The sequence below is a fragment of the Aulonocara stuartgranti genome (assembly GCF_965226115.1).
Source record: "Aulonocara stuartgranti genome assembly, chromosome: 22".
Classification (NCBI taxonomy): domain Eukaryota; kingdom Metazoa; phylum Chordata; class Actinopteri; order Cichliformes; family Cichlidae; genus Aulonocara; species Aulonocara stuartgranti.
Window position 1 is genome coordinate 10,570,695 of NC_138957.1, and position 14,402 is coordinate 10,585,096.

The following is a 14,402-nucleotide window of genomic DNA, read 5'->3' on the forward strand; positions in this document are numbered from 1 at the left end:
CTAATTAATGTTACTGACATTATTTCAAGAAAGAACCAGTCTTGCTGAGCCTCTTACATGTCATAAACAAAAATGTATTCCCTATAAATTAAACTTAACTCCATTGTATTTTGTTTGGATCACTATTTTTTTTGTAATTTTGGCATCTTGCACCTCTTTCAGGATCCCATTGATTTTAATTAATTTCCATACATCAACAGGATTTATTAAACTTAAATAACTGAAATGAAAATAAATAGAAAACGAGACACACTTTCAAAAGTTTTAATAGAAATCTGTAAAAATGAGAAGTTTAATGGTAAACATGAAAATGACAGTGATTGTATTATGTAGAAAAAGCAACAACACAACAATACATGTATCTATTTATGAAAGAAAACTGCACCGTAGCTACCGTGTACGTGAAACAGGTCTCCACTGGATATCAAATCATTTGTCAGTGCACTCGAAAAGGATCTGAAACTTCTTTTCCTGGAGATTTCAGAAAAGGAGCTAATCGTGAGCTTGCTTTTTTAAAAACAAAATTAACAACAATAACAACAAAAATCAGACTAATAATAATAATTATTATAATAATGATAATAATAATAATAATAATAATAATCACAGCTTTTAAGAATGACATATTAAACCACAATCTTGACATAAAATTGCACTTCAAAATACTGGTTGGATGAATAAATATTTGCGATACCTTTTTATATCCATTTTGGTAATACAGTACATAAACACAGCAATAGTATATTAGCTGTCAACAGGGTTAATAGGGAAACTGATTTAAACTTTGTCTATTTTCATTCCAGCTGCTTTTGCATATAGTACAGAATTTGCATATTAGCACAGAAATAAATAAACACCAATGACATCAAAGAAGGGTAAAAAAGATTTACAAAACATACTGCATATCTAACATAGTGTCCATATATATTAATAATATAATTACATAACAGCGTCATTCAGAAGCGGTGCTCAAGTGCTTTTGCGTTTTGTCGTCAGACTCAAAACAAGCGTGTGGTGATTTCTGGCCACAGGCTGGTCTTAGTCTTTTTGCACTGTCCCTTCGGACTCTGCCTCCGATCAGAGTTGTGTCTGGGAGGAAGGAGTCTTTTTTTGGCCTTGAGAGTTCTCAGGGTAAACACATCTTTCTCTAACAGGTGCATCTGCGCTCACCTCCAGGTGTCTCGTCTCTGTTCTGGGACTCGACGGCTGCTGGATGGTGAAGGATCCTTGATTATTTTTGTTGGGTAGGACACCTGCAGGCATTTGTCCTGTCGCCTCAGGGTTCGGTAGGCTGGCTTGGCTGCTCAGCGGCATCTCTTTAAGAACGTCCTTGCGATGTGGCAGAGCGAGCCTTCCATTTGGAGCCTCGCTCAGTTTCATGGATGCCCCTGAGGTGTTAGCAGTCGTGCTGCTCAGGAAGCTGTACATTTGCAGGGGGGACCTGGGCGGAATCATGTGAATCCCCCCAATTGGAATCAGCATGCTTGGGGCTCTGCTTGGCTGCTGCGAGTGCAGAGGAAGGTGACTCAGAAGGTTGTGGGCTCCACGAGGACGCATGGAATGCGAGGGGATGTGGGTCAGTCCAACCTCATCTACACACTACAACAAAAACAAACTGAAATTTCAGTGGCTCTGCTGGTGGTAAATTCACCTACAATTTTTAGAAACTGTTTCTGTCTCAGTTCATTTTCTGTATTTTGACAAGATATCTTTTTTAAAAAGCTATAAAAATATCTGTTTCATTTTGATATGGCCATCTATAGGATATAGGGTTGAAATTACGATTAAATGATTTGCAAATCACTGCATAGAGGTCCCCCCCACCTTTTATTTTCCTCAAACTGATTTTTACAGTGTCCCAGCTTTTGGACACAAATAGTAGTTCTGCTCTAAAGTGGAATAATAAATAATGAAAAGAATCATGGCAGACTGAATATCGCCGCTGTCAAAGAGTGAAAGGGTTTGTGCATCCCGTGGCCTATGTTGTGGGGGGGCTTTTGCCCCCTGTTAGGGTCTCCCATGGCAAATTTGTCCTGAGGGACCAGACAGAGTGATTAAAAAAACCCTATGAGCTGAAGATCCAGGGAACAGTTGACCCTGCATGGGATAGGGTTAGCAGGTCCCTGTACTGAAGCAAGGCCTGGGAAGGTGCCCAAAGGCGAGCGCCTGGTGGTCAGGCCTTAGTCCATGGGACTCGGCCAGGCACGGCCTGAAAAAGGGACCTTGGCCCACCCTCTTGTAGGCCCAGAATGCAGGAGGCGCCGTAGGGGTTGGGTACAGTGCGTGCTGAGCAGCAGCCATGGGTGGTGACCCTGGTGGACCGATCCATGGCTGCCGAGACTAGAGATTGAGACATAGAACATAATTTCTCTGGTGGGGAAGGAGCCTGAACGTGAGACTCAACGTGAGGTTGAGTCTGTGCATTGAGTCGGACTCAGCTTAATGTACAGCTTGGGATCTTGAACCAGTCTCCTGGAGAGGGGTTGTACTATGTCTCAGTCTGGAGTTGCCCTTGGTGAGAGGCTGGGATGGGTATCTTAGTATCCTCTCGGCTTGTTGCCAGTATGTTGGAGTTCTTCCCTGGTGGATGAAAGGGTTTGTTCCCTGGGTCGGGGAACGGGTCCTCACTGTCGTCTATGTCTATTCACTGAACGACAGTTCAGAGTACCTGGCCTTCCTGGAGTCCCTGACTTCTTGAGGGTGCTCCACCTGGGGACTTTCTCGTCTTACTGGGAACGGTCATGTGGGCAACAACAGTGAGACCCGGAAGCGCGAGATTGGGAGGAACAGCCTGCCAGATCTGAACCCGAATGGTGCTCTGTTACTGGACTTCTGCGCAAACCATAGTTCATCCATAACAAACTCCATGTTCCAACATAAGGGTGTCCATGAGTGCAAGTGGCACCAGGACATCGCAGGCTGCAGGTCGATGATGATTGTGATCGTATCATCAGATCTGCGGCCATATGTTCTGGATACTCTGGACTGGAAAATCTATGCCAGGGTCCGTCCATTAGCTGATTCAGGAGGAACCTGCCGCTTTCATGCCAGTTGTGGAACACTAGACCAGCTCTTTAGCCTCCTGAGGATATTCAAGGGTTGGTCCAGTAAGGTTGACCGTTGGACTCCACCAGGGCTGCCCTTTGTCACTGATTCTGTTCATAATTTTTACGGACAGAATTTCTAGGCATAGTGATGGAAGGCTTCCACTTGCGTGGCCTCAGTATCTCGTCTCTGCTTTTTGCAGATAATGTGGTTCTCTTGGCTTCATCAGGTGGTGGCCTCCAACTCGCCCTGGAGTGGATCACAGCCAAATGTGAAGCGGCAGGAATGAGAATCAGCACCTCCAACTTTCAGGTTAAGGTCCTCAAGTGAAAAAGGATGGAGTTCCCACTCCGGGTCAGGGAATGCCTGAAGTGGAGGAATTTAAGTATCTTGGGGTCTTGTTTATGAGTTAGGGGAGAGGGGAGTGCGAGATCAACAGAAAGGTTGGTGCTGTGGCTGGAGTACGGGGAGAGGGAGGTCTGGACTTCTCTGCTTATGCTGCTGCCCCCGCAACCTGGCCACATATAAGTGGAAGAAAATAGATGAATGGATGGATGGATATTTTTTTCCTCCTTGTTTGAAATGTCCCATTTTCCAACATGGAAAGCTTAGGAAACATTACTGTTAGACTTTTTCGAGTCCAGTTGAAGTCTACTTGAAGCGTGCTTGCTCAAGTGCTGTACTGCTGTGTAGTGTCTCCTAGTCAGTGTGGTTATTAAAAAAAACATTTACAGGTACAGTAGGTACAATCGAACAGACGAGCTACTGTAGCTCAAACTGCTGAAAAAGTTGACGCTGGTTCTGATAGAAAAGTGTCAGAACCGAGCATCACAGTTTGTTGTGTATGGGGCTGCATAGACACAGACCAGTCAGGGGGACCATGCTGACCCCTGTCCACCAACAAAAGTGCCAACAATGGGCACATGAGCATCAGAATTGGACCATGGAACAATGGAATAAAGTGTCCTGGTCTGGTGAATCACAATTTCTTTTACATTGCTTTTACCCTGGGAAACACCTGGTAATCAGGATGTACAATGGGAAGAAGGCAAGCCAGTGGGAGTGTGATGCTTTGGGCAATGCTTTGCTGGGAAACCATGGGTCCCTGCCATCCATGAGGATGTTACTTTGTACATACCATCTGTTGAAAATCACGTACACGCTTTCATGGAAGCTGTGTTCCCTGATGGCTGTGACCTCTTTCAGCAGGATATTGTGCCCTGCCACAAAGCAACAGTGGTTCAGGAATGGTTTGAGGAGCACAACAATGACTTTAAGGTGTTGATTTGGCCTCCAAATTCCCCAGTTCTCAATCCAATTGAGCATCTCTGGGATGTGCTGGACAAATAAGACCGAATCATGAAGACCACACCTCACAACTTACAAGACTTAAAGGATCCATGCCTCAACAGGTCAGGGCTCTTTGGGCAGCCAAATGGGGACCAACACAATATTAGGCAGGTTTGTCATGAAGTTATATCTGATCCGTGTATATGCAAACACAAGAGGTCACTCTGTCGTGAATGTGAATCAGTACCTGCTCCTCTGGGACCCACATTAGTGTGAGGGGTATGTGGTGAAGTTTCACCATAACATGTTTGGTGTATACTTTTTGCTTATCAGTTTTTAATTAGGGTGAGCCGAGATACTCACCCACGCTATTTTTGTTGTTGACATGTGGTTCCAATCTTCAGAATTTAGTGATTGGCCTGCTTTTCCTTTTTCCCCTGGTTACCCAGGGAAAACATGTGTCTATTTGGGAGCTCTCCTGCATTATTTTAGGGCTAGGAGCTGCATGGTTGCTTTGTCTGATATAAAACAAGAGAGCTGCCTTTCCTTACCTTTCCAATAAATGTGACTTTAAAATAACCTCATATGTACCAGCCTATCTATATTTATTCTAAATGTTGACTTGCTGGAATTTAGCTGAACCACACAAGATTGGCTTTGTGAGCTGGAACCTGATTTATTTAAAAACTTTAGGCTAAACTAATAGAGTTGGATCAAGTCACAGGTGAGTGACACGGTTTGAAGAAAAGCCACCTTTTGGCCAGTGGTAATTATACACGCAGCAAAATTCTGACTTAAGTATACAAAAACAAAAAAATTAAATCGTTATGAAGAACACTCAAAAAATGTTTTGAAGTCACTCACCAGCCTTGCCGTAGATGCTTGTTCCCTTGGATGAATATGGGCTTGACAGTGAGCAGAGGTGTCAGCCAGGGAGCCCAGAAACCCATAGGAATGCGACCCCTGAGACTGCACTATTATAGGAGAGAGGCCTCTAACAGGGGAGATTGGTCTCTGTGAGGCGGTGGAGACATGACAACTGGATGGGGAGAGGGATGAAGGAGGAGCAGGGGACTGGCAAGGCCTGGGTGATGGGTTACGAGATGGAGAAAGCTCAATTTGTGGAGTCAGGATTTGACTACTTGGAGAATGAGGACCTCCAGAGGATGCTAACGTTGAAGCGTCGAGGCGTCTGCGGGCAAACAACGCCCTTCTGGCACTGGCTGAGCTTTTCTGGGTGGAATCCCTGGAGGTAATCGGAAAGGATGAGCTGCCTTCAGACTCCCCCAGCTGATGTGCTGGATGAACCTTCTCTCTGTTAGTGTCAGAGCCTTCAGCCGCTGTGGACCGGCTGTCTTTGTTATGCCCGTCATACTTGTCCTTGGTGTTTGGATCTCCTTGATCTCCACTTTTCCCAGCACCAGAGCACTGATGACCTTTTTGTTGATTTGGCTGACATGATGAGATTTTGCAGACTTTAAGGACAGAAAAAAAGGTTTATTTTAAATTAATTTTATATTTAAATTTTTTTCAAATTTTTCTTACATTAGTAAGGCAAAACATCAAGAACTTTATTTAGATTATTTCAAATTTGACATGTAGATGTCAACATGTAGAGAGTTTATGAAAGCTTATATTTCAATTTCCTACAAAACTTTACATTCATTCAAGACTTCAAAGGCTGCAATGCATTTTCTGAGTAACATGTAAAACAGTTACTATTACTTAACTCTTACTATTAACAGTAACTTATTACTCACTCATCACACACACACGCTTAACTCTAAGTGAAAAATAGTCGATTGAACTTATTCTGATCAGCTTTTCTAGAACTGAAAACTCAGTCTTGCAGATCTTAATAAACTCAGTTTCATTTATCTAAATAACTCAATGCCACCTTTCCCTCATCTGCTACGATACCACGAAAAACCCATAGCCTGAGAAATTCTGAGAGAAACTAGCATGAACATAAATGACTCAAACGCAGTAGAAACTTTCATCTTAGGATTTTTCTATTCATTTTTATCGAATTCTGCATCTTGAAGGAATTTGTAGAGCGGGTCACTATGTTAAATTAAAGGCGAAATGCTGGCCTGGCCTCTTGTTCCATATTCCATTTATCTAAAGAGGTTTGACATTTGATAAAATGTGTACATAATAAGGAGTTAGAAGCAGACATTTAACACAGTAAGAATAGTGCTAATAATGCTAATGTGGTAAGCATAGGACAAAAAAGAAGAGAAAAAGGAGCACAGGGCATGTAATTTACAAAGCAATTACTGCATTTATTTTTAGCCAAAAACAAGTTGTACCTTCATGTGTGTTCCCTGGATAACAGCAGGTTTCCTTTCCATGTCCCTTAGATATCAGGTGTTCAGTAAGACTCCCTGGAAATAAAAAAGAGCCGCTCACTGTTGATGCACAGAGAACACATACAAGAAACTTAAAATGAAAAAACATTTTATTGCCTGTCATTACCTGTAGCTTTGAATGCGGTTTCACAGAAACTGTAGTTAAATGATGGTGATTCCTTGGTGATTACTGTAGTATCGTCACACTGGCACTTTTCTCCAACTCCACCATGTGCGTCATCATACCTCTTATTTGATCTGCAAATGTAAAGAGAGAGAAAGAGGTTTCAGTCTGGTACTCAGGGTGTTTCCTTGTCAGTCAGCTCAGGATGATAGCAGCAATCAATATGAATGTAACAGGAGCTGACAGCCAGGCTGGGGGCCCTTCAGCACCTGTTAGTGACTGCATTTATCCAATGTAAGTGTAATGTCTGGTGCTGGCCTTTACAACATGGGAATTTCAAACTGTGGCGGCTGGGCTTGGGGTCCACACCACTTCACTTAGACTTCCTTCAGTGAGGCACCTACTTCAGCTTCAACAGAGAAGCTTTCATAAGCCAAAAACCAGCCCCCTCCGCCTCCTACCCTTCACAGCTAACACAACCACCAAGCCCAAACAAGAGGGAGCTTTCGATGCGGCTTCAGGTCCAGAGGTTTGCTGAAAGCGCAGCCAATAAAAACAGGCACAAGAGGGAGGGAAACCCTCGCCCAAACCAGCAGCTGCTCCAAATAAACGTGAAAAAACACTGAAAATAAAAACACATTCCTATGACAAACAATGGTTCTGGTTATAATTGGCTGTTTTTCTCTTCTATTTTCACCACAGGCTGTGTGGCTGGATAAACTCAGCAGGTATCATAAATGGTTGCTTTTACAGTGTCGGAAAACTTCCAAGTTAATGAAAGAGAAACACTTTGCCTTCGTACCTCTATACTGTACTCGGCAGGTATAAATTTCATGTAACACCCGTTCCCACTCAAGATTTGAACCTAGAGCCCTTGGCTTTCCCCACTTCAAAAAAAAGAAAGGAAAAAATGGCAACATCCCACTAGCTTGCTGCCTCCGTTGTGTCTTTATGTTCCTCAGACAGACAGAGCAGACGGAGAAAGCAGAAAGCGGGCGGGCGTGAGGATGACTCACTCTTTTTAGGAAGGCTGCGATGAGCGTCAACATGAGTCACGGATTTGTTCGCAGACACACTCCTGAACCAAAAAAGAGACACACAGATGGCACCTCTCTGCACTCCCCTTATCACATCACAGCAGTGTTTATTTCTGATAGGTATCAAAATTACTGAGCATGTCTGGCTTAACCTCCCTGCAAATGAATCTGAGGAGATGAGTGTGTGCTACATAAGAATAGTAGAACGGACTGTGCCTACTTACATCTGTTCAAATGATATGTTAGTTTCAGAATGAGTGTTAGCCATTGCTCATCTTGTTTTCTTTTCTTTTTAACATGAACAGTGACTCTTGCCAAATTTGGGTAAATCGGAGGTAGTTCCTCCACTGATTTGCTGGGATTGGGGCACTTTGAGGTGTTTTACTGTCTTTGTGCCAATCCTGCCAAAGGATAACACTGTGTTCACATCACAGCTTATTATTCAGTTTTAAGTAATTACTGTGTGTACTTCATATCTGTTACACATCATTAAGCACAGCTATTTTTACTATGGTTACTTGCATTTAAATGATCCTTTAATATACTGTGTTTCACGCTGATTTAGAACAGTATTTAAAATGAAGGTTGGAAGATTGATTAAATGCCCTGACAGCTAATCAAATGTGTCTTCCTGCCATGAGTAAGATGCAAGTCAGTCAAGTGGCAAACATTAGGTTACAGGTTAAGAAATAATAAGCTCATTCAACCAAATAGCCTGGCCAACCTCTGCTAGGTCTGACAGGCCAAGTCTGGGCTAGAAGGTTCTTCTGGGGTCTAAGTCAGCGGCACCGGTCCGTGAGAGTTGAGGCTCAGGTGTGAAATTTATGGTTTTCAGGGTTTTTATTGTTATTTTTTTAATCGTTAACTCTGTTTCCCTGGGTCTTTCCCAGTGTGTTATGAATACATCTTCTTTTGGTACCGGTACTGGTTTTATTTTGTTGTATTTATCCACGACACCTTAAAGGCCAGTCCATGAAAATATTGTCGGACATAAACTGGTGCAAAAAAAGGTTGGGGGCTGTTGGTCTAAGTAATAATTGTCGATAAGCCTACCCCCTCATTTTGATAAGTCTCTTTTAGAGTAATCTTAAGAATTATTTCTTTGTTCCATTATTGCAAAGACTTGAAAGAACAATATAAATACAGGAGAAAAAAAAAATCATATTCCGATTTTCTAGAGTTAGGGTAAAGGTTAACTTTAAGGGTGAGGTCATCACCAATGAGTTAGACCTCACAGGGTTAATCTGCAAGCTGTTTTGAGAAATTATTTTTAAGAATGGCTAAAGGGTTGCTAAAGGGTTTTAACCAAAATACCCATTTTGCTCTCCTCCAAAATAGGGTTAGAATTATCACCAATGAGGACTTGAACCTCAGCGGGTTAATAAAACAAAAAATAGTCAATATTTGACTCATCTTAATATTATTATGTTTTTGGGAATGCTTTTACAAAAAAGCATTATACCCATAAACCTACAGGAAACAGTTTCCAAACTATCAGCAAATGAAAACATTTTCAGAGCCTTTGTTTCATGTTTCCTCAGCATATTCCCAGGCCCAAGCTCTTTTTTTTTGTATAGCATTTGTCCATTTTCCATTCTGTCTGTACAGCAGATTTTCTTTAATGACTAATGCCATGTCTGTACACAATGTCCGTGTTACACCAATACACACAGCCAACAATGTACTGCTGCTCTATGTGAATGGCTCTGATGGCTGGTGTAAATGAATCTCTGCAGGAGCAGAGGAAGCTAGGTAGTTTCCTGGCTTCAGGCCTTCAACAGATGGACTCTGCTGGTGCAGACAGCCAACCCTTAGCCTGTCCAACGTAACGGACGACAACAGTTTCCAGAACACAGAACAGAATGTGACACATGCTTTCTGCGCTGTAAGTAATGCAGAGCAGTACAATATAAATAAAAACAATGTATCATTATTACCTAACAATGCTGGATAATCTTACTTGTGTTACAAAAATCTTATGGTTATGTATATAACCCCGGTTCTCTGAGTAGCATGAGTGAGTGTCTCACTATGGGGGAACGCCTCCTGCGTGACCTCATCAGAAGCTCAAATACCATTATGCCAGCCCTTACAGACTGGCTAGGTGACGCCTATGTCAGGAGGGGCTAGTTCCTCCCTATATAATAGGCTGACATAGCATCAGATGTCATTCAAAACGAGCCCACCTCTTCCTTGCTTCCATAGCAAGGCAAACACATGAAAAAAATCTAATGTGATGATGCAGATGAGCCCGTCACCTCGCTCGCCTGTGACAGAGGTGATGGTGAGACACTCACTCATGCTACTCAGAGAACCGGGGTTACATACATAACCTTAAGTTCTCTTTCATAGCATTCGTTTCGTGTCTCACTATGGGAGAAATACTGACTCCCGGATTGCCAGACATGCCTGTTAAGAAGACAACTGTCCCCAACAGCACTTCACAGGGGAGAAGCCCCCACCCGGGAAGAACCTGCACTGAGGACTGAATGCGCTAGGCTAGGTGCCGTCACATCTAACCTGTAAAACCTGTATGTATGAGGTGAGGTCCAGCATGCAGCTGCACACACCTCTTGAATAGAAACTCCCCTAAAGAGAGCCCATGAGGTTGCCAGACCTCTAGTGCAATGCGCACGCAAGCCAGCAGGAGGCTGAAGGCCCCTGCTAGTATAGGCCAGGGCAATTGCTCCTACTATCCAATGGGAGAGGCGCTGTTTAGACACAGGCTTTCCCATATGTGGTTTAGCCCAGGACACGAACAGCTGGTCACTTTGTCTGACACTCTGGGTTCGGTCCATGTAAATGCGCAGAGCACGGACTGGACACAAGTTATGCAGCCGCTGTCACTCCTCTGAGGAGAAAGGCGGTGGGCAAAAGGCCGGCAGTTCTACAGGGGAAAATGTGCCGATAACCTTCGGAACAAAGGCAGGGTTGAGCCGCATACTGACCCTCGTATTATCCGAAGAGAACTGAATGCATGACTGATGCACTGAGAGAGCGTGGATCTCTCCTACGCGTTTAGCAGAAGCTAAAGCAATTAATAGAGCCGTCTTCAAGGACAGAAATTTTAACTCAACCTGTTCCAGGGGTTAAAATGGGCAACAGGAGAGCGCAGCTAATACTGTGGGAAGGTCCCACGATGGAGCCAACGGCCTAGATGTAGGCAATTTACGCCGTGCACCCTTCATGAAACGGCATATTAAGGGATGCTGGCCAACAGTCTTCCCCTCAAAACCAATATGGCAGGCCGAAATTGCTGCCAAATACACCTTGATGGCGGAGATCGCAGCCAGATCTGCTTCACCACCTCTGGGTGAAGCTTCCAGTCCCCATACAGTGGGTTGCCCCTGGAGAGAAGATCTGCTCCAAAGTTCAAGATTCCCGGCACGTGAGTTGCTCTCAGCGACAGCAGGTGGACACTGCTCCAGACTATCAGTCTGTGTGCCACTGTATGTAACTTGGGGGACCCCAGACCCCCCTGTCTGTTGATGTAGGCCACAACGGTGGAATTGTCCGACCTCACTAAAACATGATGACCTCTCAGCCAAGGGAGAAAGTGTTTTAGCAACAGGTGAACCGCCAGCAGTTCCAGACAGTTTATGTGGGTGGAGCGCATGTGAGGGCCCCATTCCCCATTCACTGTTCTGCCTTCATGGGTGGCCCCCCCAGCCTGAAAGAGAGGCATCTGTGGAAATCACCTTTCTGGCTGAAACTGCCCCCATGGCAACACCCTGAGACAAGAAACCTGGCTTCTTCCACTCGCGGAGAGCGAGCGAACAGTCTGCAGAGACTCTCACGCGACGGTGGCAGTCTCGGTGAGGGTCCAGTCCCCGCGAGCCCACCCAGCACTGAAAGCCTCTCATGTGCAGGCCTCCCAGTGTTATCGCCACTAGAGAAGAAGCCATCAGACCGAGCAGCCTCTGGCACTGTTTGAGGGTCACTGTGTTGCCTCTGCGAAACAGTGCTAGGGATGACCGTATGGCCGCTGTTCTCTCTGGGGACAGAAAAGCCCTCACCCGGAGGGAGTCTAGGCTGAGCCCTATGAAAGTAATGCATTGAGTTGGCGTCAATGTGCTCTTTTTCACGTTTATCTGGAAACCCAAACTCTCCAGATGGTGTATGAGAGCATTTGTGTGACAAGTCGCTCCCTGGCGGGTTGGGGCTGCCACCAGCCAGTCATCGATGTATGTGGCCACCCGAATGCCCTTTTCCCTGAGCGGGGCCACTGCTGCCTCGGTGCATTTCACAAACACCCTTGGGCTCAGTGAGAGACCAAAAGGCAGGACTACAAACTCGTATGCTATCCCCTGGAAAGCAAATCTCAGATACTTTCGGTGTGGGGGATATATGGGGATGTGGAAATAAGCATCCCTCAGGTCAATTGATGTGAACCAGTCGCCCGCTCGTACAAACCGTAGCAGCGAGGCGTGCGTCAACATCCTGAACTTGTATGTCCTTAAATGCCGGTTCAGGGCATGGAGATCCAGAATGGCTCTCATCCTCCTCCCCCCTTTCTTTGGCACAAGGAAATACCTTGAATAAAATCCGCTGTGCATTTCCTCGGGAGGGACAACTCTTATAGCTCCTTTGTCTCTCAAGGTGGAAATTTCCTCCAGGAGAAAACTGGCAGACTCACCCAGAGCACGAGAGTAAACAATTTCTTTGAAATGTGGTGGAGCGACATTGAATTGCAGCCTGTAGCCCTTTTCCAATGTCCTCAGCACCCATGCTGACTGAATGCAGGTGCTCTTCATGTGGAGAGACACAGGGTTCACTGGCCACTCCACCGAAGATGGCGTTTTGGCGCCCCCTTGTGGTCGCAGCGCGAAACATACGCCATTTCGGTGTCCCATCACCTCTGTCACAGGCGAGCGAGGTGACGGGCTCATCTGCATCATCACATTTGATTTTTTTCATGTGTTTGCCAACACTCGACAGCGCCCTCGGCAAACTGCCTGGATGCGCGTGTCGGGGCTTTTTTAATACAGAATGCTCTTTCCCTCTGGCAGGTCCGGTGACAGGAACACCGGCCCGAGTTAAGCACTCTGTTTGGAACATGTCCTGTTGAACTTGCTCTGGAACGGAGCTGAGAGGCAGCCCATGAAGGTGAGAAATTGGGTTTGCTCCCACCTAGAGGAGAGGCTGTCAGGCTGGCCACTTCTTCCTCCTCACGATCGCGGCAGCGGGGAGAGGAGGAGGGGCCGCTTGAGGTCTGGCCTGGGGAGACTGTTTCCGAGTCCATGGATTCTTATGGGCCCCGGCAGCCTGGGGGGCTGCCTGCGTCTTAGGCACTTTGGGAATCCTGAAAGCAGGGACCGGGCGAGACGCTGCCTGCGCGAATGACTGGCGTGGTGCCGCTGGGGTAGCGTACTGGGCCCTCCTCAGCAGGCAGAGTTTCAGAGCCTCATCATCTCTCTTTTTCTCCTCACATCTCTTCTGCATGGATGTAACAGCCGCACCGAAGAGACCTTGAGGCACGACAGGGGTGTCGAGGAGTTCCTCTTTCTCCTTGGTCGTCAGGTTGGTGAGCCCGAGCCAGCGTGCTCGCTCCTGAAGAACCATGAGGCCCATGGCTCTCCCAGTAGCCTGTATGGCTACCTTGTGGAGGCGGAGGACATGGTCAGTTATAACACAGATTTCTTTCCACACTGTGGTATCTGGTTTAGTTGTCATGTCGTCTTCTAGCTCAGCTTGGTAAGCCATTAGCATAGAGGAGGCGTTGTGGGCTCTTACTAACAGAGCCGCTGCCTTGTAGCACTTATCTGTAAGGCTAGACTGGAAGCGGTCTGCTTTGGAGGGGGGAGATTGGGCCGATGAGGACAGAGACGGGGTGAAGATGGCTCGCTACCAACGGCTCCACTTGCGGCATCTGGCGGAGGCCGATAGACTCCATCCCCTCACAATCCAGCAGGGAGCTCCCCACGATGGGGTGTTTCTCGCTGTAAGGTTTTGCTTTCCACGTCACCGCTATCTCATCGAGTAGCTCCGGGAAAACAGGCAACACATGCTTGCCCGTCTTTTTCGCCTTCGGCAATTTCTTTCCGTCAAAACGAGACTTTACAACCTCTGTTTGTACGGCGGGCCACGGGATGTTGAGCCTTGCAGCGGCGCGCTTGCACATGTCCTGCATGTCGAGATCCAGGGGAGACGGCGGTGTCAGTTTTTCAACCTCGCCGGTAGCCGAGGGCTTTGCAGCCCAGCTGATGCTAGCCAAGGAGGTGGAATCTTCCTCCTCGTTCTCAGACAGCAGGAGCTCCGAGTCAGCCGACTCATCTCCGTCCTCGTTGGCATCTCCTCCCCAGGTGACTCCAACATCGGGGAAAAACTCACGATCTCCGTGTGCCTCCAGCGACGGGAAAGCAGTCGCGATGGGCTGAAGGTCTGCCTCTACCCAGCTCGCCCCTGGCGTTGCGGCCAAATCATCGGGCACCTCAATTTCTCCTTGCGCCGCAGCAGCCTCACACAGCAAAGGGTCGCCACCCGACAGGTTAGCCTGGCGAGCTAGCCTGCGGCGGAGTAGTTTGCGGTGGATACAGTCTTGTGCGGGTGTCAAGG

The 14,402-nt window shown here is 46.2% G+C and overlaps 1 protein-coding gene across 5 annotated transcripts in view; it reads right to left on the reverse strand.

The window, feature by feature from the left end:
• Window positions 1-257: 257 nt before the first annotated feature.
• The window catches only part of hivep3a (HIVEP zinc finger 3a), a 54,796-nt gene continuing 40,651 nt past the window's right edge, over window positions 258-14,402 (reverse strand). For all 5 annotated transcript variants that reach the window (XM_082521353.1, XM_082521351.1, XM_082521352.1 and 2 more), the window contains 4 exons: window positions 6,814-6,944; window positions 6,648-6,722; window positions 5,200-5,810; window positions 258-1,599 (listed from right to left, as the gene is read on the reverse strand). In XM_082521353.1, the coding sequence (XP_082377479.1) occupies window positions 1,078-1,599; window positions 5,200-5,810; window positions 6,648-6,722; window positions 6,814-6,944 (1,339 nt within the window). In that variant the 3' untranslated portion in view covers window positions 258-1,077. The remainder of the gene's footprint in view (window positions 1,600-5,199; window positions 5,811-6,647; window positions 6,723-6,813; window positions 6,945-14,402) is intronic.